At 44.5% G+C, this 27128-nt stretch overlaps 1 protein-coding gene across 3 annotated transcripts in view; it reads right to left on the bottom strand.

Annotated features, from left to right (window-relative positions):
- Positions 1–15692: 15692 nt before the first annotated feature.
- The window catches only part of foxp4 (forkhead box P4), a 339940-nt gene continuing 328504 nt past the window's right edge, over positions 15693–27128 (bottom strand). For all 3 annotated transcript variants that reach the window (XM_080210242.1, XM_080210241.1, XM_080210243.1), the window contains exons 16-17: positions 18212–18375; positions 15693–16332 (exon numbers count right to left, since the gene is read on the bottom strand). In XM_080210242.1, the coding sequence (XP_080066368.1) occupies positions 16188–16332; positions 18212–18375 (309 nt within the window). In that variant the 3' untranslated portion in view covers positions 15693–16187. The remainder of the gene's footprint in view (positions 16333–18211; positions 18376–27128) is intronic.

Below are 27128 nucleotides of genomic sequence, written 5' to 3'. Positions count from 1 at the left end.
TGTCTTGTACAACTTCAACAAGACGTCCCAATTCCTGTATTCAATGTTCTGACCAATGAAACCAAGCATGCCGAATGCCTTCTTCACTACCCTGTCCACCTGTGACTCCACTTTCAAGGAGCTATGAACATGTACCCCTAGATCTTTGTTCTGTAACTGTCCCCAACGCTCTACCATTAACTAAGTCCTGCCCTGGGTCAACCTACCAAAATGCATTATCCCACATTTATTTAAACTCCATCTGCCAGTCATCACTGGCCCAATTGATCAAGATCCTGTTGCAATCCAAAATAACCTTCTTCACAGTCCACTATGCCAACAATTTTGGTGTCACCTGCAAAATTACTAACCATGCCTCCTAAATTCTCACCCAAATCAATATAAATAACAAGTAACAGTTGGCCCTGAGGCACACCGCGGGTCACAGGCCTCCAGTTTGAAAAACAACCCTCTACAATCACCCTCTGTCTTCAGTCATCAAGCCAATTTTGTATCCAATTGGCTACCTCATCCTAGATCCTGTGAGATTTAACCTTAAGCAACAACCTACCATGCGGTACCTTGTCAAAGGTCTTGCTAAAGTCCATGTCGACAACATCAACCACACTGCCCTCATCTACCTTCTTGGTTACCCTTTCAAAAAACTCAATCAAATTTATGAGATATGATTTTCCCCTCACAAAGCCATGCTGACTGTCCCTAATCAGTCCTTGTATCTCTAAATGCCTATAGATCCTATCTCTCAGAATACATTCTAACAACTTACCCACTGCAGACGTGAGGTTCACTGGCCTGTAGTTCCCAGGCTTTACCCTGCAGCCCTTCTTAAAAGAGGCACAACATTTGCTACCCTCCAATCTTCAGGCACCTCACCCGTGACTATCAATGATTCAAATATCTCTGCTAGCGGACCCGCAATTTCCTCCCTAGCCTCCCACAGCATCCTGGGATACACTTCATCAGGTCCCGGGGATTTATCTACCCTGATGCGCTTTAAGACTTCCTCCTTCTCTGTAATATGTGCACTCTTCAAGGCGTCACTATTTATTTCCCCAAGTTTCCTAACTTCCATGCCTAAATTAGTTTCCCTCAATGTGGGATGCCATAAGCATAGATAAGGGTCATGGGTGGAGGGGGGGCTGGTAAGGTTAAAATGGCGGCGTGGGCTTGTTGGGCGAAGGGCCTGTTTCCCGGGCTGTTTTTGTTCTTTGTTCTCAATAGTGAATACCAATGAGAAATATTCATTTAGGATCGCACCCATCTCTTGTGGTTCTGCACGCAGATGACCTTATTGATCCTGAAGAGGCCCTATTCTCTCCCTAGTTACTTTTTTGCCCTTCATGTATTTGTAGAAGCTCTTTGGATTCTCCTTTTGCCTTATCTGTCACAGCAATCTTGTGCCTACTTTTTGCATTTGTGGTTTCTTACACACTCTCACATACACACCCTTACACACACACACACACACACACACACACACACACACACACACACACACACACACACACACACACACACACACACACTACTCCTTTCTGTGTTATGTTTTGAAAAATCTTGAAGCCACCACACAAAAATACCAGCACAGTTTTTAAACAGTGTGATAAGGTTTTTTATTGCATTTTATAATGCCATTGTCAATAATTAGTACTGAATACATGCAACTAAAACTACTGTACATTTGTTTAATGTCTGCTGTACAGACAAGGAATATCAGGTTACAAATATGCCAGAGATGTTGTTACAGGATGAAAGGAATGGACAGTGAGTGATAGTGGGAAGCTGGCCGCCATCTCTCCACAGCCACCAGAAATGTCATCTCACAAATACCAATGCAAACGAGAGAGAGACAGACAGAGAGAGAGAGAATGAATGAGTGAGAGAGAGAAAAAGGAGCAATAAAACCAACAATCTCTGGGGATGAAATGAAATGTGAGTTGCAGTTTTTACTCTGCCATAGCCTAAACGGCAGCCAGACAAGATTAAAAAATAAATATAGAGAGTAAAACGGATTTAAATTGTCTATTGTTCTTTTGATCTCAGGCTTTTGCAGTCACTATGAGCTGTAAGGCTTGTCCATTCTCAGTCAGATGACAAGTGATGCCGCTTTACCAAGGCTGGCGTCAAGTTTTTGCCAAACTCCAAACCACAACAGTGAGAAAACCTGTACAATGTATTTAAAAATAATCATTTACACCTCCAACCAAGTTTCCATTGGCTCTGACAGGAGGAGGCTGGAGAGTGAGGAGGATGACAAAGCTTTCAACATTTCCACACCGGTAAACACTCGTTCACTCAAATTTCTTTCCACTTTATTTTAAATGGAAGATCTGATGAATTTGCCCCATGATCCTGTTTTGTGTTGGCAGCAATTTTATTCTTAATTCAGATTTCCATCATTCTGATTTATTTTGAGAATATAAACCAAATCTTTGGTGACTGGTTAGTTCGTTGTTTAATGCGGTCAATATTTAAATGATCAATCCTCCAATTATACCTCACCCACATTTGTGAAAATGTCAAAAGCCCAGAGACCTCAACTCCCCAGTTACATCACTTGATTCCTGAAATCCTGGGCCAATAGGATACAAGGTATTAGACACAAGCAAATTGTTCAGTGAAGTCACAAAACATCCCAAACCCAACTGTGGAATGCAACACTCAGGGAAAATAAAATACATGTAGTAAAAGGGTCCCAAGTTGTGAATCTTGGCCCATTATGTCAAGGGGTTTGTTCTGAGGTTCACTTGGAGTCTGGACTGGCGGTCACTGCAGTGCCCAGCACTTGTTCCAGACCATGAGAATAGAGCATTATTGCCTCAGAGTGGAGAACTCAGGGAACACCCTGTGTGTGCTTGCCTCCATTTTACTGATCTGGGTGTCATGTGCCAACCTGGGGTGAGCTGCAAAATGAGCTTCTATGAATCTAATCAAACTGTTTTTTTCCCCAGGTTTGTTGGCAATTTGATGATGGAACATTGAGGCAAAAAAAAATCTAACTATAGCCTTCAATTTATTTTCAATCCTTTCTGTTGTGTTTTTGGATTCAGATTCTTTGGGTGCCGCACATCATTCAACAATGTTGTAGAGGGTAATCCTTGGGAGAGACAGCATCCTTTCCAAAGAGTGGGAAATAATTGGTGAATTTGATTTCAATTTCCCAGTTTTTTTTTTACTGCCTCCTGTTCTGATGCTTTCTTGCTCTATAAGTAGAGACATGGAGCATAATCAGGAATGAGACATTGAGCTGATTTCTCCCACTGCCACATATTGGAGTATAACCTGGTGTCATGTCACCTCTCATCTTGTCCTCCTCCCCCCAGTCCAACTCCGGCATCTCCACAGCAATTTCTTTGCAATTGGGTGGAGAGGGAGCAGGAGAATTCTGGAGTCAAATCGAATTTGGGAAAGGATCCTGTCTCTTTGGCAAAATCGTTGGAGAGTTTATCGCAAAATCGGCCAGGAGAATCAACCTGGCCCCTTTGAGCTGTGACACCACTCCCTTTGCCAGAAAAAATGGAAGATATTCTTCTGGGTTGGCAAAGCAAAACGGCCGATAATGAATTGGCAGCAAATTGTCGACGGGTTTGTACCCCAATATGGTTCTTATTTCACAGTGACCAGAGAAATCCTCCCTCCTTCCTGGTATTCACACCAAGGCAGTGTTCTGACAAACCCCCCACCATCAATACTCTCCAGATGCAAATGAAAGGGTCCCACATTTTCAATGTCAGCCATTCTCTCCTCCATCTCCTTCCCTCCCTGGCTTTTCACTCTAAGGCAGTGAAAAGGACGAACAGACCCTCAACAACTCTTGATGCACACACAGGGTGGGTAAGGGGATGGGGGAGTGAGATCACACTCTGTAATATTAGCAAAGGGACCCTTCATTCACCGAACCCAAGATCCTGCATTCACTGGAATAACAAAGAGCTAGTTAAAAGGGGTTTCATTCCAAACACTGATTTTTATTTCATGAATGCCTGGTGCCCTTCAACACTAATATGGCAAAGTGTAATTGCATACCTTTCAATTTAAAAACATGTGTGCAAGGTTCTCCTTTGGAAATGTATATTTTCAGTTGCTTTAGATGAGGGTTAGAAAGGAATTCTAAAGTAGAAATGTTGAGTATCTGAAGCTGACATTGGAACACAGGAGGAATATCTCTCCCCATCATTTAATTTTTGGTCCTAGTTATCTTCTTTTAAAAAATGCTTTTCTTTGAGGTAAAACACATGATGAATACAGGAATAATTAAAAAAAATTAAAAAACCTCGCATTTGAGAGAATTAACCTAACACACTGAATAGGGAAGTATCAAAATTATTCTAAGATAAATATACAAACATTACCTAAACCACTTATTTTTAAACCTACATGTTTTTCTTCCCCCAGAAGTTAATAACATCAACTAAGATGCCATATGGAGTAACAAAGCAGTCAAAAAAAAAAGTTTAACTATCCAGCTATTTAAACTGCAGAAGCCAGGCTGGAAAGGAAGCAGACACGGAGAGAGGGAAAGCAGAGTAAGCAAATCTAAAATCGAAAGCAGAGCTTAAAGCCATACAATACGTAAACAAGTGGAGGAACAACTTGGGTTCTTCAGAGCAAGCAACTTACAGAATATACACCGATACATAAAATATCGCAAAAAACAACTCGCTGCCCTTCTTTAACGTCTCTTTTGACTAGGTAACTAATATTCATATTATGCATTTTTAAAACTTTTTTTTGCTTTTTTTTTTACAGAAGTGTCTTAAAGCATTTGTTCCTTATTTATTCTATTGAAAGTTCAGTTCCTTGAGGTCTCCAGGTCGGTCCTTTGAAATACGGAAGAAAAAGAAAATTAAGAGCTTTTTCATTTTCAAAAACTGAGGGGAATTCCACCAGTCTGGCTGCTGGGTTTGTGCAGTAACAGCTTCAAGCAGTTATTAAATCAGGCTTCTTTCCCCACTCTGTCCACACCCTGCTTCAATTCCATGGGATTTGCCATTTCCTGGGAAAACAAACCCTTCTGCTGACTGGGTTGAGATTGGGTGTGCTGACACTCACTCTTGCATTGACCATGTCCACCTTACACAGCATCGCTTTGTGAAACAGAGCAACATCAACCCAACCAATCCAACATTCCTCACGTTCAAGGAGGGTTGGGAAAGAACAGGAGGATTGGTTGCCTCTTTTGGAATTGTCATTAACTATGGTGTTAGGTTATGGAATTAAGGGTTATGGTGAGTGGGAGGGTAACTGGAGTGAGTCCACAAAAAGATCAGCCATGATCTTACTGAATGGTGGAGCAGGCTGAGGGGCCTGATGGCCGACTCCTGCTCCTAGTTCTTATGTTTATCAAAAAACTAATAATATTTTTTACTGAGTCAAAATATGAGGGGCAATGAACTACTAAATTCAGCACAAGTTAAGTAAAAGGTAAAGCTCCCTCTACACTGTCCCCATCTGACACTCCCAGGACAGGTACAGCACAGGGTTAGATACAGAGTAAAGCTCCCTCTACACTGTCCCCATCCGACACTCCCAGGACAGGTACAGCACAGGGTTAGATACAGAGTAAAGCTCCCTCTACACTGTCCCCCCTTCAAACACTCCCAGGACAGGTACAGCACGGGGTTAGATACAGAGTAAAGCTCCCTCTACACTGTCCCCCCATCAAACACTCCCAGGACAGGTACAGCACGGGGTTAGATACAGAGTAAAGCTCCCTCTTTGCTGTCCCCATCACCAGGACAGGTATAGAATGGGGTTAGATACAGAGTTAAACTGTCTGTACAGAGCACCAACATTACATTAAGTCCTTGCGAGCAATATCTTTTCAATATCATGCTACCATTCCCCACAAGTACAGCCTCTCATGTGATTCTGTTTGAATAAGAATGCTGCTTTAGTGCTGATTTCCGTTTAAATACGGGTAATATTGCACTGTGCAACCCTTTCTCCCAACCATGGCAGACTGTGTTACCATGACAGCATTGGGGCCACATTAATAAAAGCTTGAAGTTAAAAAAACAAAAAGAGAAATTGTTGGAACTGTCAATTCAAACCCAGCAGTGAAGAGCATTCTCCTTTTAGCTTGGACCCAACTCCAGCAGAGAGCTAGTCACAGCTGCTCAAACAATGCTCTGTGCATTAAAGTCTGTCTTTAAACTCACATCTTCGCCCCGTGTGGATTCTGCTCACAAAACCCAAAAGAACAAGAATCACAAAGTCCTAGTTCCTACTATGGACGAAACTCAAGATTCATTTAAATAAAAACAGAATAAAATCAGAGACACAACACAAAGTGAACACCTTTTCCCGAGTTACAGCGGTATGACCGATACTGTCAAGTGCATCCTGTCCTTTAGTAAAATTCTCACCATCGTATTGGTTTCTCTTTGCTGAGGTACATGTCAGTAATAATATGTTAATTTCATGGACCTTTGAGTGTATAATCCATCCTAAGGGACATACTATTATCATAAGTGCAGGAGGAAGAAATGGGGCACAAGGTACATTCACCATCTGCTATGAGAGGTCAAGTGGTCTGACCACAGTTCTTAAAAACTTGAACCAGCTTCTGATTTTGGATTATGTACTTATGCATCAGAGTTACTCTGTTCCCTGGCTCCGCTGATACACCCATTGCAACTTAAACTCTCACTAAATTCCCAACGCTCCTGCATCCCCATGGTGTTCCAGTGCATGCTAAATCATGGGTGGAACCAAACTCAAATCTGTACCCAGCCACTGTCCAATCTCAATATTCCTTCAAAAATCCAGGAGGAAGATTGAAGGGGGAGCAGATGTAGGCTGTTCTGCTCCGTAATGAACCAAGATAAAGTGAAACAATAATAGGTAACAGCAGGAATACAGAGCTAAGTGAGGCCTGTTAAACTTCAGGGTGTTGATCAGTTCGATCAGACTCTTGTGCTAAACCATTCGATTTTCACTTATTTTTTGGAAGTTCACGTCTTAAAGCTAATGTTCTTGACCCTATAAAGATCAAAAAATCCTCAGCAACATACAAAGCACCCGGATGCTGCAGAGAATTCCTGATTCCTTGAAGATTTCTGTATTTGGTGTTTTCAAAACATTCAGTTGATGCTGAATAAACTCTGTTGCCTTCTTTGGATTTTTGGTTGTTTGTCCTAAGTAATTCTGAGGTTGTGGTTATTATCAAAAGAAAAATCATATTAAAACCTATTCCTAATTGCAACTGAACCAATTATCCTGGTTTCGAGATGATAAGGAGGTAGTAGCAGTGTTTCCGACATGAAGTATTCTACAAAGGTTAAAGCAGTTCTCACCTGCATTCTCACCCTGGGCCAGACTGATAATAAGAGAGAGGACATTTACAGGGAAATTAATAGAGGTTTTCAAAATCTGTGAGGTTTTGAGAGAATGGTTGGTGAAAGACAGTTTCTACTCGCTGCTAAGTTGGAACAATGACTGAGCATTAGCACAGGATTAATTATGGAGGAATTTAAAGAAATATTTTTACACAGAGAGCTATTAGTTCAGGCAATGATTCACTGTGCGAGAGGACTGAGGCAGAGACTGTTACATCATTTAAAATGGAAACTGTGAATGAGTATGTAGAAAAGAAGAAAAGTAAAAGAATACTGGGGGGAAATTAGAGAAAGCAGCTGCCGAATTGTAGGCTGGTTGGAGGGTCCACTTTCTGAGGTGCCTATTCTGGAAGTTACTAACTCTATAAACCAGACCAGTGCCCTCAAGAGTTACACAACTAGAGACATAATATTCTATAAGAGGAAAAAAAACCTCATAAAAAACTGTGACAAAGAACTCTGAATTAGCCCTGAATCTTCTGCAATTCTTTAGTTAGGTTCAATGTCCTCCCATTGGAAATGGAGCCAAACCATAAGCCTTGGAACATCGTGCTGAGGGAGAAAGGAACAAAGCAAATACTTGGGAAGAGAAGGACAAGAAGAAATGGATCTTTTGGTAGAAATAAGTTCTATTATTATCATGATGCAACACATTTGTTTTTACTGAGTGCGAAACATGGGGTGGGGGGAGCAAAGATTTTGTTGATACTGAGTGTGTCCATTTTTCTAACAATTTTCGATAGACCAGTAAACAATTCTCTTATGCATAACTCATAGAAAACAACATTGCTTGGTTAAGAGAACGAGAACATATTAAGGTGGCCATTCATAAGCATGAGATTAGACTTTTGTTCCACAAGTTAACTATAGGGTGTGTAGCTTGCACTTGTTCTCCAATTCATGCAACCACTTTGGTCTCACGCCCAGCACGGAGAGAACTTCTGGAAAGCCCCATCTCGAGCTCGAGCTCATGGTCACAGCGTGTCAGCAACGGATAGGTTGAGTTACCCCAGCAGCACACTCTCTCTCTCGCTGTCGATATTGATGGTGAGACAATTGCAGGAATTGCAGTCTCCCAGTATCAGTCCAGGAATGAAGGGGAGTAAACCTGCCTCCCAAACTGAAAGTCTACAGAGCAATAGGTCCACCCAGTCTGCTCTGGCTTGGACTGTGCACCAGCCTCATGCCAAGAAACATAGAAAATAGGAGCAGGAGAAGGCCATTCGGCCCTTCCAGCCTACTCTGCCTTTATTATGATCATGGCTAATCATATTGATCAAGAAAATCAATCACTTCCACTCGAGTTGCCTTTGGAAGCTTTGGAGATCAGACAGCAGGACAAAATACCCAACAGCGCGGTGCTCACCTGAATTGGTAACCAGGCTACACCAAGCCACCAGACCCAAACTGAGACAGTCACAACCGAGTGAGTCTGGTCACACAGTGAGAATGCCAGACCCTCACTCAGCAAAGCAAATCCTCCATGGAGAGTGTGAGTCTGTGCTGCACTCTCACAGTGGCCAAAGGAAACGCCCCACAGGAAACTCTGAAGATCTCACTTTGGGGTTCTGATATCGACTTCAAATCCTGAGAGAAGCTCGGCCAGAATCGCTGCATCTCACACCGTCAAATAGGAAATGGTTCAGCTCCTTCGAAAGCAAATGCATTTCAGAGGCAGAGACAAAACCCAGAATCAACAACTGGTCCAAAGCTCCATTGTCTGGGCTGTCCTGTCCTATTTGCAACAGAACCTTCTGAGCACAGATTAGCCTTAGCGGTCACCCCGGTGCCCACTAGAATCGACTGGAATCCCAGTAAATACTGCCACTAACAATCATTATCACCTTCAGCCCAAGAAGGAAAGGTGTGCATGCTTCTCACAAAGAACATTAAAAACCATTAAATCAAAGCCTTTGATTGAGGTTCTATCGGGAAATATTGATGTGATTGGTAAGATAGTGAAATGGCACCAATCTCACCTGCCTTGGAACAAACTGAAAAGGAAACCAATTGTGGTGAACAGAAGCTGACTCTCTGTCTGCAAAGTGGACGGTTTCATTCATCTAAAACTTAATTATTAGGGTGTAGCAGATGAAATATCTTGTGAGCAGCTAATTACTGCATAGATTTATTTACAAGTACTTCAGGAGAGGTGAGAGAGACAGCCCTTGACATCAAGGCAGCATTTGACCGCATGTGGCATCAAGGAGCCCCAGCGAAACTGGAATCAACGGAAATCAGGAGGAAAACTCTCCACTGGTTGGAATCATACCCGGCACAAAGGAAGATGGTTGTGGTGGTTGGAAGTTAATCATCTCAGCTCCAGCATATCTCTGCAGGGGTCCCTCAGGATAGTGTCCTAGGCCTAACCATCTTCAGCTGCTTCATCAATGACCTGCCCTCCATCATAAGGTCAGAAATGGGGATGTTCGCTGACGGTTACACAATGTTCAACACCATTCGCCACTCCTCAGAAACTGAAACAGCCCATGTCCAAATGCAACAAGATCTGGACGATATCCAGGCTTGGACTGACAAGTGGTAAGTAACATTTGTGCCACACAATATATAATAACAGCAGTGTGTGCCATCTAAAGAATGCACTGCAGTAACTCACCAAGGATTCTTGGACAGCCCCTTCCAAACCCACTGCCTCCACCACCTTGCAGACACCTGGGAACAGCACCAACTGGAGGTTCCCCTCCAAGCCACACATCATCCTGACTTGGAAGTATACTGGCCATTCCTTCACTGTCACTGCGTCAGAATTCTGCAATTCCCTTCCTAACAGCACAGTGGGTGTACCTACACCACATGGATTGCAGCAGTTCAAGAAGGCAGCACACCACCACCTTCTCAAGGGGCAATTAGGGCTGAGTCCCCACATCCCATGATAGAAAATGTATTTAAATACCGGAGAGAAATCAATCCTTTTCTTTCTTTCCTTTATCCAAAATGGCGAATGATGCCAGATCCGGGGATTAGCACCAGCTCATTCGTCACTTAGAGAGATGAAAGAATCTTTCCCTTTCCAGTGTTCCACTTGCCTCAAAACAATCAACTTCAACACAAAGTAACCAAGTGAGAGGCAAAATAAATAAGGAAAGATTAAAACTTTGGATCAGAATTATAACCCAGCCAAGAGTAGAAAACTGAAACTTAACTTTGGAATAAATAATGAATGAATTGAATTTTTAATCCATTGTTTCTTTGGAACATGTTGTTAGCTTCTAACTGAGGGGCAAGAAACAAAGCCCTCAGAGTGGATCGTGTTTTCTGATTAACTCCACATGGGGGTTTGAAGCTGAGGCTCGTTCTGACAGGTTTTAGATTCACTCTGTAGCTTTCACTTTGAGCCTGACAACTGTAAACAGAAGCACGGTGACAGCAAGAGATTCAGTAATTGTCCTTCACCGTGGATACCCAGTCACAAGTTGAACAGGGACACGAGCTGTGATTTCCCAAACCTTTAATGATCAGATCCCATATTTGTGAGAGGACTCAGACTAGCGAGTACTTTCACCACTGAAAAGAAAATAATTATCTTTGGTCAACTGAAAAACAAAACTTTCAAAATGGAAAAGATTCAAAGGTAGCAGTTTCCAGCTTCTTGACTCAGAGTGAGAATAGGAGTGGGGAAGAGGGAAAATCTAAGTGTTGATGAAACCTTGGGATAATTTTAACCTGATCCTCACAGCTGGAAGCCGTGGGCACTGAACAGCCTTTTCTTTGACTCACTGTCTAATTTTACTTCACCAGAATATACAACCGGACCAGATTTTTATCATCCCACCTGCCACGGGAATTGGGGTGGGTGAGAAGCGGAGCATGGGAAGGTCCTATGATCTCAGGCGGGATTTTGGGATGAGCGAGGCCAGAATGCCAATCAGATTCTTCCCCAAGGGTAGGTCAAAATTCCTTCCCCCAAGTACCTGGTGTGAATCTGTTGGAAATGCAGGGACTGGCACACATTTATAAGCAAAACTTATAACTCCAAATGAAGCAGCAGATAGCAGAACAGGCTCGAGGAGCTGAATGGCCTTGACCCTGCTCCCATTTTCCAACGTCAGGGAATATTCAGAAAATCTATTCTGCCGGAGAGGGACCGAGCTCTGAGGTGTTGTTGCTTGGATATGAATCAACAACAATTCAATCCTTCCCAATACTCCCTTAAAGTCTGACTCATTGTCCAGAGCAATGCGCTACTGGACGTGGTAAGAAGTCTCAGAACACCAGGTTAAAGTCCAACAGGTTTATTTGGTAGTAAACGCTAATGGCACTTACTACCAAATAAACCTGTTGGACTTTAACCTGGTGTTCTGAGACTTCTTACTGTGTTTACCCCAATCCAATGCCGGCATCTCCACATCGTGACTACTGGATGTGGCCATCCCAAGAATCGATCCTGAGATTCTGCACTCATGGAAAACCATTGCAACCTGGCCTGAAGATTCCAACTCCCAACAATTTCCCAGCTTTCTGAATAGTCACTGATGATATAGAGCCAGAGAACTGCCAAACTCATCAACCTGGTCCTGAACCTCATCAAATTTTAAAACGGATTGTAAAACTGATGTTCCACTTGCTCCTGTAGGTTTCCAACCCGCTGAATTAAATTAAAACCCTCCAAGTCTCTGGCTATCAAAGGACAACGGGAAATTCTCAAAAAGACAATAAAAAAACGAGATGTCATGTGATTGGGACGTTTGCAGGTTCCTGAAATTCCGTTCAATGTTTTAAAAAATCTTAATTATCGCAGGAAAAAAAATCAAAATATTTTAACATGCGTGCCTGGATCGTTATAATCTTTTATGGTTTTCAGGATTATGAAGGCTTGTGATGTGTAATATATCAGGTTTGATAATTAATTAGTGGTCATTACATTATTCATGATTCCACTTTCAATGATATAAATGACCTTTTTTGCTCAGTAATGGTGTTGTCGTGGAAACTCTAATGCCTCATAATATTTCAATTTTTCCCTCCTTGTTTTAAAATGTCATCAAGACAATTAATCTTTAACTGCCTTCACCTGAGGAAAAGGAATCACATGATTTATAGCTTGTGCGTCCAGTTTTATTGTATCCTGTACAACTGGGGATCTCCAATTGGTGATCCATGGGTCCTCTGTAGACTTGAGTCCAGCCAATCCAGCTTCCAATTCAGCCTTAGTTATGTTCTAATTTCTTATTCCTGGTTCAATTTTGTGGAGCCTGGAAATTTGGAAAAGGTTATTCTTAGCAACGTACCTCCACTGCTAAATCAATTGGATTACTGGGATCTGTTAGCGTTAGCAGCAGATTTCTAAAAATTAATAGGAGCGGGGAATTTGACTCTTAAGAAAGACCTCCACGGTTCATGTACCTGCTCTGCCCAAGAGAGAGGTGGAACCCTTGGAGATCTGGAAGATCACTAAGTTATTTGTTGTACTTTTTCTTCCCAAAGCTTTAACAACAAACCTCTTGGATCCTGTCACAATATCTGGCACCAAGAGACAACAGCAAAAGTCAAGACCTGTTGTAAAATCTCACCAACTGTTCTGGACCAAGTCTCTGGCCACTCCACATACAATGATGGAAGCTAATGGCTTGAAGAGGGACTGTGTTCTCAACCTACAGGTTGAATGTGAATCTGTTATGATCCATTGACAAGTCTCCAACTTACTGCAGGGGCCCTGGTCTCAGTGGTTGGGTTGGCAAGATGGGGAGGGCAAAGCAGAAACTGACTAATATTGAGGCAGGTTCCAGCTCATCTGCCATTGGCTGATCACGTGAATGATCAGCGATTCACTGATCGCGGCCATATTTGGAGATGAGAGTGGTGATCGACTGGAACAACATTGATACTGCGGTGAAGTCACGGTTTAGGATTTCACTACCAGCTGCCAAGACTAACCTACTGACCTTGTCATATCAGAAACTTATTAAATTCATTCTCTGTAAAGTGGGTTTTTGACACACATTGAGTGGCCCCTCTCTCTCACATTCTCTCTCTCTCTCTCTCTCTCTCTCCCATTGATACTTTGCTCTTATCTCTTTTTCCTAACCTTTCAGCTCCTTTCTTAAAACAAGTTAAGACACAGAGAAGAATTGTGTTGAATGTTCTGAAGCCTCAAGAAATCCAAACAGTGGTAGAATCTTTAGTTGAGAGCTGGGACCTGAAACCAAACTTTTGTTCATGTTATCTTCCTGTAAGTGCTACAAGATCCCAATCTGTGGAATAATGCCATCTCCTGAACTGCACACACTCAAGAGACTTGTCTTCCAAAATCCTGCTGGGCTAGAGAAAATTAAACTCTTGGACCTGAGTCGTAATTGGTTCAGTTGTTGTACAGATAATCTTGCTCCCCAAATTATTTTGCTGCTTAGTTTTCTCACTCAAGACAGAGAGTAGAGCCACATGGCAATTCTGACAATGCATCATTGGCCAGGAACGTGTGGACCGGAGATTCCCAGCTGGAGGGGAAGATGGTTGTGTCATGAGGACCACCCACATCGTTGGTGACGAGGACCCCCCAGGATGTGATTTATAGCTGAAGAGTTTGATTAATTGCCATGATTCATGGGTTGTGGTCAATGCCATGAGTCATGTTCTGTCTGTCAAGGTGTACTCTCGTTTGGACATACCGAGGAGGTCATTCCAATTACTATCAGTTACATTTGTTTTAAATTAAGACTCTACTGTTGTATTTGGATTGTAGACATTTCATCAAGTTTTAAACTGGACAGGTTAGTTTGGGAATTAGATGCACCATAATAGCAGCAACTGGAAATTGATATTGTGCACGGGTGGATCATTTTGAAGAAAGAAGTGGACTCAATCCTCACAGGTAGATTGGACCAGTTTTGTAGATCTCCATGGGGGATTCATTCTAATGGAGATAAGCAGCGATCGATCCTCAGTAGAGTCTCGATCCCCTGGATACCCCTATTCCACCTCATTGAGTTCAAAGTTCAGAAACAGTGACAATCTCTGGCTTTTGGCAACAAGGAACTATTTCCTGATTGAGCTATTCCCAATCACAACATGGACCTTATCACAAATAGACCTCACAGAGCTGATATCACTGCACCTTGTTTGAACTGGGTCAGATCACAGGGAAATACTGTAAATACATCAACTTTTTTTGGTAACGGAAATTGCACAGCGCATTGTGTTAATTAAAAAAGAACATCATTTCAAAGTAATGAAAAGAATAAGTGAAACATTGTGTCTTGGCCACTAATGTCTTTGATTTGGTTTCGTTAAAGTCCTATGGCAGAGAAGTTCTCTCTCTATCTCTTCCTCGCTCTCAGGCTGGGTTTGTTGAGGCTGCTTTGAAAACCTGTAACGAGAAACTGAGGCCCAGGGCGGGTTTAACAGCCTCGCTCGAGCGAGACCAGAAACTCCCGCCTGAAATCAACGGACATTTCCATTGTCAGCCCTTTGCTGGCTCTGATTCCATGGTGGGCGAGGCGGTAGAGTTCTGGAGTGGGTTCCCTTCTGTCACCTCTGCCCCCGCTAGCCAGCATAGAAGGAGGCCATTTGTTTCCTTTCCCTTCTGCTGTCCCCCTGCCTCCTCCCTCCACCTGCCTCTCCCCTTCTGCCCTAGAGATCCAGAGGCGCTGTTTGCTTGCTGGCATTTTGTTTGAATGTCCGTTTAGCTTTGAACGGTGTGAGTGTCAACACCGGGAGTTACTGGAAAGTGATCCGCATTATTGTGGTGATTGTCCCTTTAAGGGCAACACAATTAGCAAATTCCCCCACCCCCACCCCCCAACCCCCACCCTCATCATCCCCCCCAAAAACCAATCAGGGAAAAGATTCTCTGACACAAGGCAGAGTTTCACTCAGTGTGGGTCAAAGTTTACCAATGCAGTCAAAACAGAACCAACCAGGAATAAGCCTTTTTCGTTTGAAGCTTCACATTTCTTTTAAAGTATATTTACGTACTGTCCTTAAACTCTCGATGGGCTAACTTTATAGAAATGTTCTGTGCTTTGCTTTAAAACCTGACACTGTAAGAAGTCAACACCCGACAACTTGGGCTCTCTGACCACTTTCTCCACACAGTTGTACCTTTGATTAGGTCTCCGTCAACATTATCTAATCTTCAGTCATTTACAATACAAAGCTTAAGTGAGATAGATTTAAAAGGCTGACCCTTTCCGTTTCCCTCCCACCCCCATCCCATTCCCCAGAACCAGATATAAACACAAAAACTAAAATAACAGTGGGAGTTTAAAGACAAGTTAACACTGTCCTGGACAGATCTTTCATTTAGATCTCAGCAGATGCCAAGGTTAGGGGGGGGAATGGGTGGGGTGGGGGGAGATCTGATACCCCAGAAACAGTTCCACAGTTGCCCTCTGTTTAAATACAATGTGCCTGTTGAGCTATCTACAGCATTGGATAGAAAAAATTCAAATTGAGGTACCTTGAAAGCAGGTTGAAAAAGTCTGTTTGGGGCCCTAAGTGTGAATAAGTGACTTATCCACATTGTAGGTCTGTGTGACTGGCTGACAGGCAGAGCACTGATAACCATCGCTGCGTTAATGACAAAACACTTGGGAAGAAAAGTAATAAAATGGTCACAGCATTGCTTCGATTAGTTGGAGCCATTCAATGTCCACCAAACAAGTTGGTTTGTGTTCCAAGGCTCCGTTTTTAATGGACAATCAAAGCTGCCATTGGAGTCTTCAAGTATCTGTTGGTGTTTGAAGGACGTGCTCCTTGCTCTGGTCACTCAGTCCTGGTGAGTCAGGCCCAGGAGATGCAGGTATGACAGAAATGCAGGTATGAGGTCTCACCCTGTTTTCGTTTTTGTCTGTTTGTTTTTTTAATAAGTTGAAGTGCTTGAGTTTGATGTTATTCCAATTCCTCTGCTGTTAGTTCCTCCTCCATCTCTCTAGCTTCCTGCATTTCCGAATTCACATTGGCTGTTGCGATAATTGAGACAGACGGGTCATCCTCCTCCAACTCTGCAGGTTCCTCCTTGATGTGCACTTGGTGCCTATGCAGAGATTGGGAAGAGTACATTGGCCTTTAACGAGGGGCTGGGGAATATTTCCACCTTTGAATGCTCTTTATCGTGCTTTCCATGAACTTACAACTGGATTATGAAGGGAATCAGCTGGTGCGATGGATAATGGCATCAACAAAGCACATTCTCCCCGTGTCTGCCTGGGTTTCCTCCGAATGCTCCGATTTATTCCTGCACTCCAAAGATGTCCAAGTTAAGTGGAGTGGATGTACTGAATTGCCTGTTAGTGTCAGGGGGACTAGCAGGGTAGGGTTGTGGGGGTAGGGCCTCAGTGGAATTGTTGTTGGAGCAGACTCAGGGGGCTGAACTTTCTGCACAGTAGGGATTCTTTGAACTCTTAGCCTTTCCTCTTCGCAGATGGAAAAGCCTCCCAGTGTTTAGGCTGGAAGTGCAGCCTTATTCCTAAGTCAAACACCCTTGTGTTGACTGATTTACAATTGCTCCTGGTCTGACAAAGTTTCAATGTTAAAACTCTGACTCTTGTTTCAAATCCCTCTGGGGTCTCACCTCTCCCTGTCCCTGTAAAAAACACAAAGCCAGTATCTCCGCGCTCCGATAACTTTAATCTCTGGGTGTATCCCATTTTAACCACTCAACACTGAGAGACATACCTTCAGTTTCCTGGACCTCAAACTTTGCAGCGTCTTCCCTTAAACATTGTGTCTCTCTCACTCTCCCTCCTTCTCAAACAGCCTCCTTAAATCTCACTGTTTTAACTAAAGTTTCAGTCATCTTCACAGATATCTCCTAATGCGACTAAAATCATAGATCAGGGAACATAGAACCCCTGCAGTGCAGAAAGAGGCCATTCGGCCCGTCGCATCTGAACTGACCACAGGTCCCATTGCTGTAACTCTTCGTATTTATCCTGCTAGTCCCCCTGGTACAAAGGGGTAATTTACCTTGGCAAGCCACCTAACCGCACACCTTTGGAATGTAGGAGGAAACCAGAGCACCTGGAGGAAACCCATGCAGACATGGGGAGAACATACTGGCTCCACACAGACAGAGACTCAAGCCGGGAATTGAACCCGGGTCCCTAGCGCTATGCCAGCGTGTCTGATTTAACCTTCTGTGGAGCCCCTCGGGATGTTTCGCCACATTTAAAGGCATCAAATAAATGCCAGTTGTTGTTATGTCTTACCCATTGGATCTGTCCCCTGGTTTTGACCAGAGGCCAGTCCCGAGTCCTGTGGCCCTGGAATTGGGTTATACCCGTGTTGCTGGGGGGAGAGTATTGGGCGCACCCGTGTTGTTGAGGGGGGAGAGTGGGTGATTACCCGTGTTGTTGTGGAGGGGCAGGGGGTGTCAGTGCGTATCCCTGTTGTCCCGTTGGGGAGGGGGGGTGGAGAGGAGTGGGGGGAGGTGGGGGGGGGAAGTTGGCGTGTACCCGTGTTGTTGCAAGGGGCGGGGGGAGTCAGTGCATACCTGTGTTGTTGCGGGGGGGGGAGTTGGCGTGTAGCCAGGTTGTCAGAGTGAGAGGGAGTTGGCATGTACTCGTGTTGTTGCAGAGTTTGGGGGGGGGGGGGGTGGTGGGGGGAGTCGGCGCATACCCGTGTTGTTGGGGGGGTGGGGGGGGCAGTCGGTGTGTACCCGTATTGATGGGCAGGGGGTGGGAGTGGGCACGTACCCGTGTTGTTGAGGGGGGGTGGGAGCGGGCACGTACCCGTGTTGTTGGGGGGGGGTGGGAGTGGGCACGTACCCGTGTTGTTGAGGGGGGGTGGGAGCGGGCACGTACCCGTGTTGTTGGGGGGGGTGGGAGTGGGCATGTACCCGTGTTGATTGGGGGGTGTGGTGGGAGCAGGCACGTACCCGTGTTGTTGAGGGGGGGGTGGGAGTGGGCACGTACCCGTGTTGTTGAGGGGACAGTCCGGGGCTGCTGCTGCCATTGCTGTTGACCTGCTCCACTGTGCTGCTGACGTCATCGTGAGCCACGTGCATCAAACCCCCGGTTGACGGGTTGAGTAAGGTCGGATTGTTGAGTAGCTGCATGTTACTCTCAGCCAGCGCTGCCTGGAGGAGAGGGGAAAGAAGGGTTAAAACCAGTTAATGTACAGAGAGATCAGCAAGACAGAGTGTGGAAGCTGCCAAGACAGAGGTGGAGGTGAATAGGATTGATGTAATTAAGAAGTTGGATAAACACGAGGCAATAGGAATTGAAGGATATGCTAATAGGGTGAGTTAATGCAGGTGGAACTGGGAAGAGTCTCAGGTGGATCATCAAATCCAGCATGGAGCCAATGGCTGAATGGCCTCATTGCTGTACTATCTACGTCAGCCTATGTAAAGAACCCAGGAGTGTCTAAATGCTGTACTGAAGGGTTGCCATGGATTTGGGGATGAAGGTGCCAGAGCTCTGCCCATGTATATCCGCTCAGCCTCTCGAGGGCATTTATCAAGTTTAATGGTCATTGAAAAAACAGAATTAGCCAATGTCCCTGCTCCTGATCACTGCCCAGTTATTCCTCCTACTGAATAAGTGTATGAGAGCAAACAGACTGAGTTCATGTTCAATGTCCTATCATTGTGCCCCAAAACCCTGGGGTAATGCAGGATCTATCCTTGCCCCGCACCTCACCTCACCCCACATCAACATCTTACCTCTTGTTGCAGTTTGCCTTTCAGTGATTGCTGCATGACATCATTAGAAAGGAAGTGTGTCATGCCATACAATTTTAGTTTCACTTTTGCTTTTAGGTAGAATGCACACACAGACACAATGGCCCACTCCTGCTCCTAGTTCTTATGTTCGAATAAACCTACTCCAGCCAGTCTGTCATGGTCCAAGCATTTCTCCCTTAAATTATTAAATAAGAAACTGAGGTTAAAATTCTGATCAATCAGTCTTTGTTTGAACGATTGGACAATTGTTTTAACACACGTCGAAACCTCACTGACAGCACTGATCAAACTCACCCCCAGGGTGGACAATTCACTCAAAGGGGAACAAATACTAAAGGTGAGAAACGTCATTCCGAAGGAATCTCTGAAGTTATATTACGGAAAGGTGCATTAGGTTTATTTTAGAAAAGGCCAATCTGTATTGTTCAGGCTGCTGCTTTTGGGGTTGGAGCAGTTTTATAAAAGGTCATGGGTTGGAAGACCCTAAGGAAACACATTTTAATAAACATTTACAACGTAATTCCAGATTTAGACAGGATTTTCGTCGCGTTCCCATCTACACGAATAAAGTCTGGAAAGTATCAGTTACCCGAGGGACTGAAACACACCTGAGCTGTTTCAATTCAGTTGGATTATTTTTGTGAGTACAGAAAATATAAAAAGCTTCAGTAACAGGAGTCAACTCTCAGTCTGTACCTCTCAGTCTCATTTATGTTTCCCATTTCTCACTCCCTCCCTCTCTCTGTCTCTATTCCTCACCTGCTCATTCCTCTTTCTATCCTTTCTGTGTAGCTCTCTGTTTTTTTTTGCTTATTCTCTATCTCTTTCCTTTCAAATTTCTTTCTCTACTGTCTTTTCCTGTCTATTCTGTATCTCTCCATCTCTATGTTTTCAATCTGTTTCTTTGCCCTTGTGTTGCCTCGCTAACTTTCTATATTTGTCTGTCCCTCTGTCTCCGTCTCTTTACATCTGTTTGTCTATCTCCCTTGATCATTGTGTTGTCTCTCTATATCTGACTGCCTTTTTGTCTCTCTCTCTCTTTGAGTTGTCTCCGAGTCTTTATATCTCACTGCTTCTCTGTCTCTCTCTCTCTTCGTATTGTCCACTATCACTTCATATCTGTCTGTCTCCCTGTGTCTCTATATCTCACTGCCTTTCTCCCTCTCTCTTTGTGTTGTCTCTGTCTCTCTGTATCTGTCTGTCTCTCTCTGACTCTGTGTCTCTATATCTGAGTGCCTCTGTGTGTGTGTGTGTGTGTGTGTGTGTGTCTCTGTCTCCCAATCTGTCTCTCATTCCCTCTCACTATCTACCTCCCTCCTTCCCATACTGGATATATCGCTCTCCATCTAGCTCAAAGATCAAAGTGATCTTAGAAAGTGAAATGAGCCCAAACTATAAAAGAATAAGATGAAAAAGTTGTAAATCTCGTTCACGGAACAGGTACAGCATCAACACAGTGATTAACTGATCTCCTGAAATAAATGGACACCTGTTACTAATCCCAGTCCATATGCCAGAGAGCATTGCACTAATTTGAAAGCAGTGGAGATAACTTGCAGCCGTTGCTTTCCTGAGGCAGTGATTATTTAGTTTGCTGCATTGTCCTGAGCTACACAGACACAACTTAAACTTACTGTTGGTCCAGCTTCAGTCCCAGGGACTGGAGTGAGATGTAAATTACCTTTCCACTTTCTCACTTTCATTTTCTCAATAGATAATGCCTCACGGCGCCCAGGACCTGGGTTCAATTCCAACCTCGGGTCATTGTGTCTGTGTGGAGTCTGCACGTTCTCCCTATGTCTACAAGGGTTTCCTCCGGGTGCTACGGTTTCCTCCCACACTCCAAAGATGTGCGGGTTAGGTTGATTGGCCATGCTAAATTGCCCCTTAGTGTCAGGAGGATTACCTTGGGTAAATAAGTAGGGTTACAAGGATAGGGCCTGGGTGGGATTGTGGATAGTACAGGCTTAATGGGCTGAATGGCCTCTTTTTGCACTGCATGGATTCTGTGATTCAGTTCCTCATGATTTCCTGGGATCATCCTCTCGTGTGTTTGAATTTTACAGACTATCAGGGCACGCTCTCACTGACTTTTACAGATGCACCATAAAATGCATTCATTCTGGTTGTATCACAGTTTGGTATGGTTCCTGCTCTGACCAAGGCCACAACAAACTAGAAAGGGTTGTGAACGAACCCCAGCACATCATGTGAACCAGCCTCCCATCCATTGACTCTGTCTACACTTCCCGCTGCCCCAGCAAAGCAGCCAGCATAATTAAGGACCCCACGCACCCCGGACATTCTGTCTTCTACCTTCTGTTGGGAAGAAGATTCAAGAGTCTGAGGTCACGTACCAACCCACTCAAGAACAGCTTCTTCTCTGCTGCCGTCAGACTTTTGAATGGACCTACCTTGCATTAAGTTGATCTTTCTCTGCATCCTAGCTATGACTGTAACACTATGTTCTGCCCTCTCTCCTTTCCTTCTCCCCCATGTACTCTATGATTGGTATGCTTTGTCTCTATAACGCAAGAAACAACACTTTTCACTGTATACTAATACATGTGACAATAATAAATCAAATCAAACGTGGAATTAAATAGCACAGCAGGAGACTATTCAGCCCACTGAGTCGGTGTTGTCTCTTATAGAATCATTGAAACCCTATCATGCAGAAAAGGCCATTTGGCCCATTGAGCCAGTGCTGTCTCTCTCTGAGCGCAATCCAATTATTTCCTCATTCTTTCCTCACAGCGCCGGATATAATTTCGCAATCATTCGTGCTTGGTTTGCGCTGTTGCAATTCTGAATTTCTATATCTTTTCATCTGCCAGGTCCAGCCCAGCTGTGACTGGGTTGTTGTGAAGCTAACACCAGGCACTGTCCCCCACAGGAAGCAAGTTCTTTTCATTCTCTCTGTTGTCGGAGCTGCTGTTGGTTAGGCTCAGCTATCCTCACTCAACCCCCATGTCAAGTTAAATCCCTACCTCAGGAAACACCAGAGATGTGTCCCACCTGACTGGGGTCCAGTGTGCGGAAGGGAGGGGGATGGGGTGGGGGGGAGTGGGGATGGGGTTTGTGGAGGGGTGCTCATTAAAAACTAAAGGCAATCACAGACAGTCCACACCCACCTCCGCCTACCTCTCCACTTGTTCCCATAGCCCCTCCCTACACCGTAGTGTCCTGACTGGCACACTGAGAAATTTATAGTGAGTGAGTGAAATACAATATGGAACAGTAAGGATCTCAGTGCTGGTCTCAGACAGTCTGGTATCTCCTCCACCCACTCTGTCCCCTTTGATACAACCTGTTCCTGACCCACTTAAAACCACAGAAAGGTTACAGTGAAGAAAGAGGCCATTCAGCCCATCGTTCCTGCACTGGCCAAAAAAGGAGATAAAAAGAAATTAGCTGCTGATTGTGATTCCCACTTCCAGCACCTGGTCCGTAGCCTTGCTGGTTCAGACACTGATCCAGGGAGCAACCAACAACTTAGGCTGTGAATTCCAGACACTCACCAGCCTTTGGGGGAAAAGGTTTTCCCTCATGTCCCCTCTAATCCTTCACCTTAAATACATGTCCCCGAGTCATTGTGTTCAGTCATTGCCCACTGCTGTGTCTTTTCCAGCTGTCAATGAGATAACATGTGGGAATCCCAATAAATAACACCGGACAAATTGTTTACTTGGAATTTTCAGTGGACAATCTAGCATGATAAATATGAATCTATACATTCGTAGCAAGAGTAGGCCATTCGGCCCCTCGAGCCTGCTCCACCATTTGACAAGATCATGGCTGGTGATTGTGGTCTCATCTCACTTCCCTATCCATCCCTTCCCCGTACCCTTTAATTCCCTTGTCAATCAAGGATCTGTCCAACACAGCCTGGGGAATATTCTATGACCTTCACTGCTCTCTGAGGAAGAGAATTCCACGGATTAACCACACTTTGAGAGAAAAAACAATCTCCTCATCTCCGTCTTAAATAGGAAACTGCTATTTTAAACTGTGTCCCCTACACCTAGCCCGTCCCACAAGGGAGACACCCCTTCATCATCCACCCTGTCCAGACTCTCAGGATTTTACATATTTCAATAATATCATCTCTCAATCTTCTAAACTCCAATAGGAACAGAGCCAGCCTATCCAACCTTTCCACATAAAATAATCCCCCTCTCCAGGAACTTGTTGCGTGAATCTTCTCTGAACTGGTTTTATATCCATTCTTAAATAAAGAGACCAAAACTGTACGCTGGAAAGAGTCTCACTGTGTAACTGCAGTAAAACCTGCCCATTTTTATATTCCATTCCCTGTGCAGTAAAGGCCAACGTTCTGTTTATCTTCCTAAACACGTGCTGTACCTGCATACTAACCTTTTGTGATTCATGCACTGGGACACCCAGATCCCTCATCTTCTGTCCCCAGAAAAGAAAGACTTGCATGTCCATAGCACCTTCCCTGGGCTCAGGAAATCCCAGCGTACTTTACAGTTTTATCGCCAATTAAATATTTGTTTATAGTGTAGTCATTGTTGGAATGTAAGAAATGTTGTAGTTAATCCGTGCACATTCTCTGGAACCTCGGAGAATGAGGGGTGATCTTATTGAGGTGTACAAAATCATCAAGGGCATGGATAAGATGAACTCACACAGGGCAGGATTTTATAGCCTCGCTTGTCTTGAAACCGTAAAATCCTGCCCGAGGTCAATGGACCTTCCCATTGTCCGCCCCTCATCCGCTCCGATTCCCGTGGCAGGCGGGGCAGTAAGAATCCAGGGATAGGCTTTTTCCCAGGGTAAGGGAATTGAAAACAAGATGGCCTAGGTTTAAGGTGAGAGGGGAAAGATTTAAAAGGTTCCTGAGGGGCAGCTCCTTTATCCAGAGGCTGGTGTGGGTATGGAATGGGCTGCCAGAGAAAGTGATTGAGGCAGATACAATAGCAACATTTAAAAAGCATTTGGATAAGTACATGGATGGGAAAGGATTAGAGGGATATGGACCAAACACGGGCAATTGGGACCAGCTGGGTGGGCATGGTTGGCATGGGCTGAAAGGCCTGTTTCTGTGCTGTAGGGCTCTATAATTGTATGAGCAAGCTCCCTCAAACAGGATGGAATAAATGACCCGATCACATGAGGAGAGTTGTTGATTGAAGGATACGTTTTGGCCCCAGATACAACCCCCCGATCACTCATGTTAGATAACCGCTGTAACACTCCCTGTTACACGTGACAGAGAAAACTTCTCTACTTTCTTCGAACAGTGGGCATGTCAAAGGCTCGTCTGGGCTCGAAACATCAGCTGTTTTCTCTCCTTACAGACGCTGCCTGACCTGCTGAGATTTTCCAGTGTTTTCTCTTTTGGTTTCAGATTCCAGCATCTGTGGTAATTTGCTTTGAGCTGCCATTTGAATCCTTGCTCCTTGCTGGATTGCTACCCCAGTGACACTGCCACTGTGACACCTTCTCACACACATACGCACACACATGTACACACACACACATATACACACACATACGCACACACATGCACACACACACACATACGCACACACACACTTACAGAAACACACACATACAGCACGTACACACAAGTACAGGTGCACACCACACATGCACACACACACACACGCACACACACACACACACACACATGCACACACACACACACATGCACACACACACATACACACACACATAGATGCACACAGACATGTACAAGCATACACAAAGAAGTACAGACGCACACACAGATACACAGATACACTCACATGCACATACACACATGCAAACACACATAAAGGCACACACATGTACAGACAGACACACACACACCCACACACACACCCACACACAGCCCCCCCCCCCACATACACACACACACACATTCAGACACACGTTCCAGTTGGAATCACTGAAATACATTCAGGAACAATTTAAATTTATTGTCTGTTCTGTACTTTAGGATCAATGAGGTTTACAGTCCATCCCACTGCTCTCAAACTGCAATCCCTCTCTCTCAGCAATCAGCACCGGTTCAGATGTCACAGTGACTCCGATATTGTATTCTAGCTGACATACACAGTGTAACCAGCTGGTGTCTCTCTATCACTGTAAATCCAGCTCTGATTTACTTGATAAATCCTCTCAGGATGAGGGTCCGATACCCAGAGTATATTCCACAAACCCAGACAGCCTGAATTCAGCTGTTCATTCACCTGTTAAAACTGGATCTGACTTTGGGGCAGCTGCTTTTCAACAATTCCAAGTGTTTGTACATAAGAATGATTGAATTTGTGAGTATTTTCTGAGTGTGTATATTTGCAAGTACGTATGTGTGAACTGGTACATGTGAGTGTGAGTATGTATATGTGAGCTGGTACATGTGAGTGTGAGTATGTATATGTGAGCTGGTACATGTGAGTGTGAGTATGTATATGTGAGCTAGTACATGTGTGTGAGTGTATATGTGAGCTGGTACATGTGTGTGTAAGTGCATATGTGAGCTGGTACATGTGAGTGTGTGTATACACGTGAGTGGGTATATGTGAGCTGGTACATGTGAGTATGTGTGTGTGTACACGTGTGAGTGTGTGTATATGTGAGCTGGTACATGTGAGTGTGTGTATATGTGAGTGTGATTTTGAGCCCACTCTCTGTGTTTGCAGGAATGCTGACACACTCAAACTCCAGGGAGTGCAGTTCACGTCAGTGAGTTTCCGAGTTCTGATCTTCCGCACCCCTCTCTGGCGGAGTGGCATGAAACATGCCCCGGGACCCCGGAAAGCTCATTTTAATACATTAGCATGTCGTTAGCGAGCACTCTCTCCGGGACTTCAGCTCAGAAGATGGGGCAGTGCGCGCAGAGAGAGAAACATGTGTTGGGATGTTGGGATGTTCTGTCCTCACTGCACTGGGGAAAGCAGCAGCACTGCGGAATCCTGCCTGTTGGTGGGGCTGGAACATTCAGTCAAAACTGAATGTGTTACTGCATGTGACTGTCTTTTAGAGCTTGCTTCGAGTCCTCCTGTTTACAGACCGACCACGAACCACATCCTGAGCCAGTGCCAATGAGTGACCAGCAGGATCAGTCTGTGCAGACATGTGTATCTTCCAGCCACTCTGATGAACCAATGTGATAGCAATGTAACCTTTCAATGTCCATTGATATTTTATTTTTATTTGTTTCATTTATTAGTCACAAGTAGGCATACATTAATACTGCAATGAAGTTACTGTGAAAATTCCCCAGTCGCCACACTCCAGTGCCTGTTCAGGTAGGACTAGGGGGCACAGCCTCAAGATAAAGGGGGGGCGGTTTAGAACGGAGTTGAGGAGGAACTTCTTCACTCAAAGGGTGGTGAATATCTGGAATTCTCTGCCCGTTGAAGTGGTGGAGGCTGCCTCGCTAAATATTTTTAAGAAGCGGGTTGATGGGTTTTTGATAAGAGAGGGGATTAAGGGTTATGGAGAGAGGGCGGGAAAGTGGAACTGAGCCACGACAGATCAGCCATGATCTTATTGAATGGCGGGGCAGGCTCGAAGGGCCAGATGGCCTACTCCTGCTCCTATTTCTTATGTTCTTATGTTCTTATGTACACTGAGGGAGAATTTAGCATGGCCAATCCACCTAACCAGCACATCTTTGGACTGCAGGAGGAAACCGGAGCACCCGGAGGAAACCCACGCAGACATGGGGGGAACATGTGAACTCCGCATAGGCAGTGACCCAAGCCGGGAATCGAACACAGGTCCCTGGCACTGTGAGGCAGCAATGCTAACCACTGTGCCACCCCATTAAATGATATCACATTCTACTCATTTTGAACTGAAATCTCTGTGTTGATTTCCTCAAAAAACAGAATACCTGGCAAAAGGTTTGGAAATCAAGGGAAATCTGAACTCTGCCTAATTTTCTGTACCTTTACTGCCCACCCCGTGGTAATGGGGTAACGGGATCGCTGTTTGGAATTCCTCCTAGGTGGACCACGTGATCTGGTCCAGAGAAAAATGAAGGGTGATATTGCTGAGAGTCAGGGACCGGTGCAGAATGAAGTGAGTACGGTGCAGAATCTTACAGATTGGTGAAGAGTCTAACATCGTCTGATGCTCAGGCAATTTTAACCACATAGTGGAAATGG

This window comes from Carcharhinus amblyrhynchos, chromosome 22, assembly GCF_965287045.1.
Source record: "Carcharhinus amblyrhynchos chromosome 22, sCarAmb.v2.hapA, whole genome shotgun sequence".
Lineage (NCBI taxonomy): Eukaryota > Metazoa > Chordata > Chondrichthyes > Carcharhiniformes > Carcharhinidae > Carcharhinus > Carcharhinus amblyrhynchos.
The sequence above is the reverse complement of the archived record's forward strand: the minus strand, read 5'-3'. Positions and strand labels throughout refer to the sequence as shown.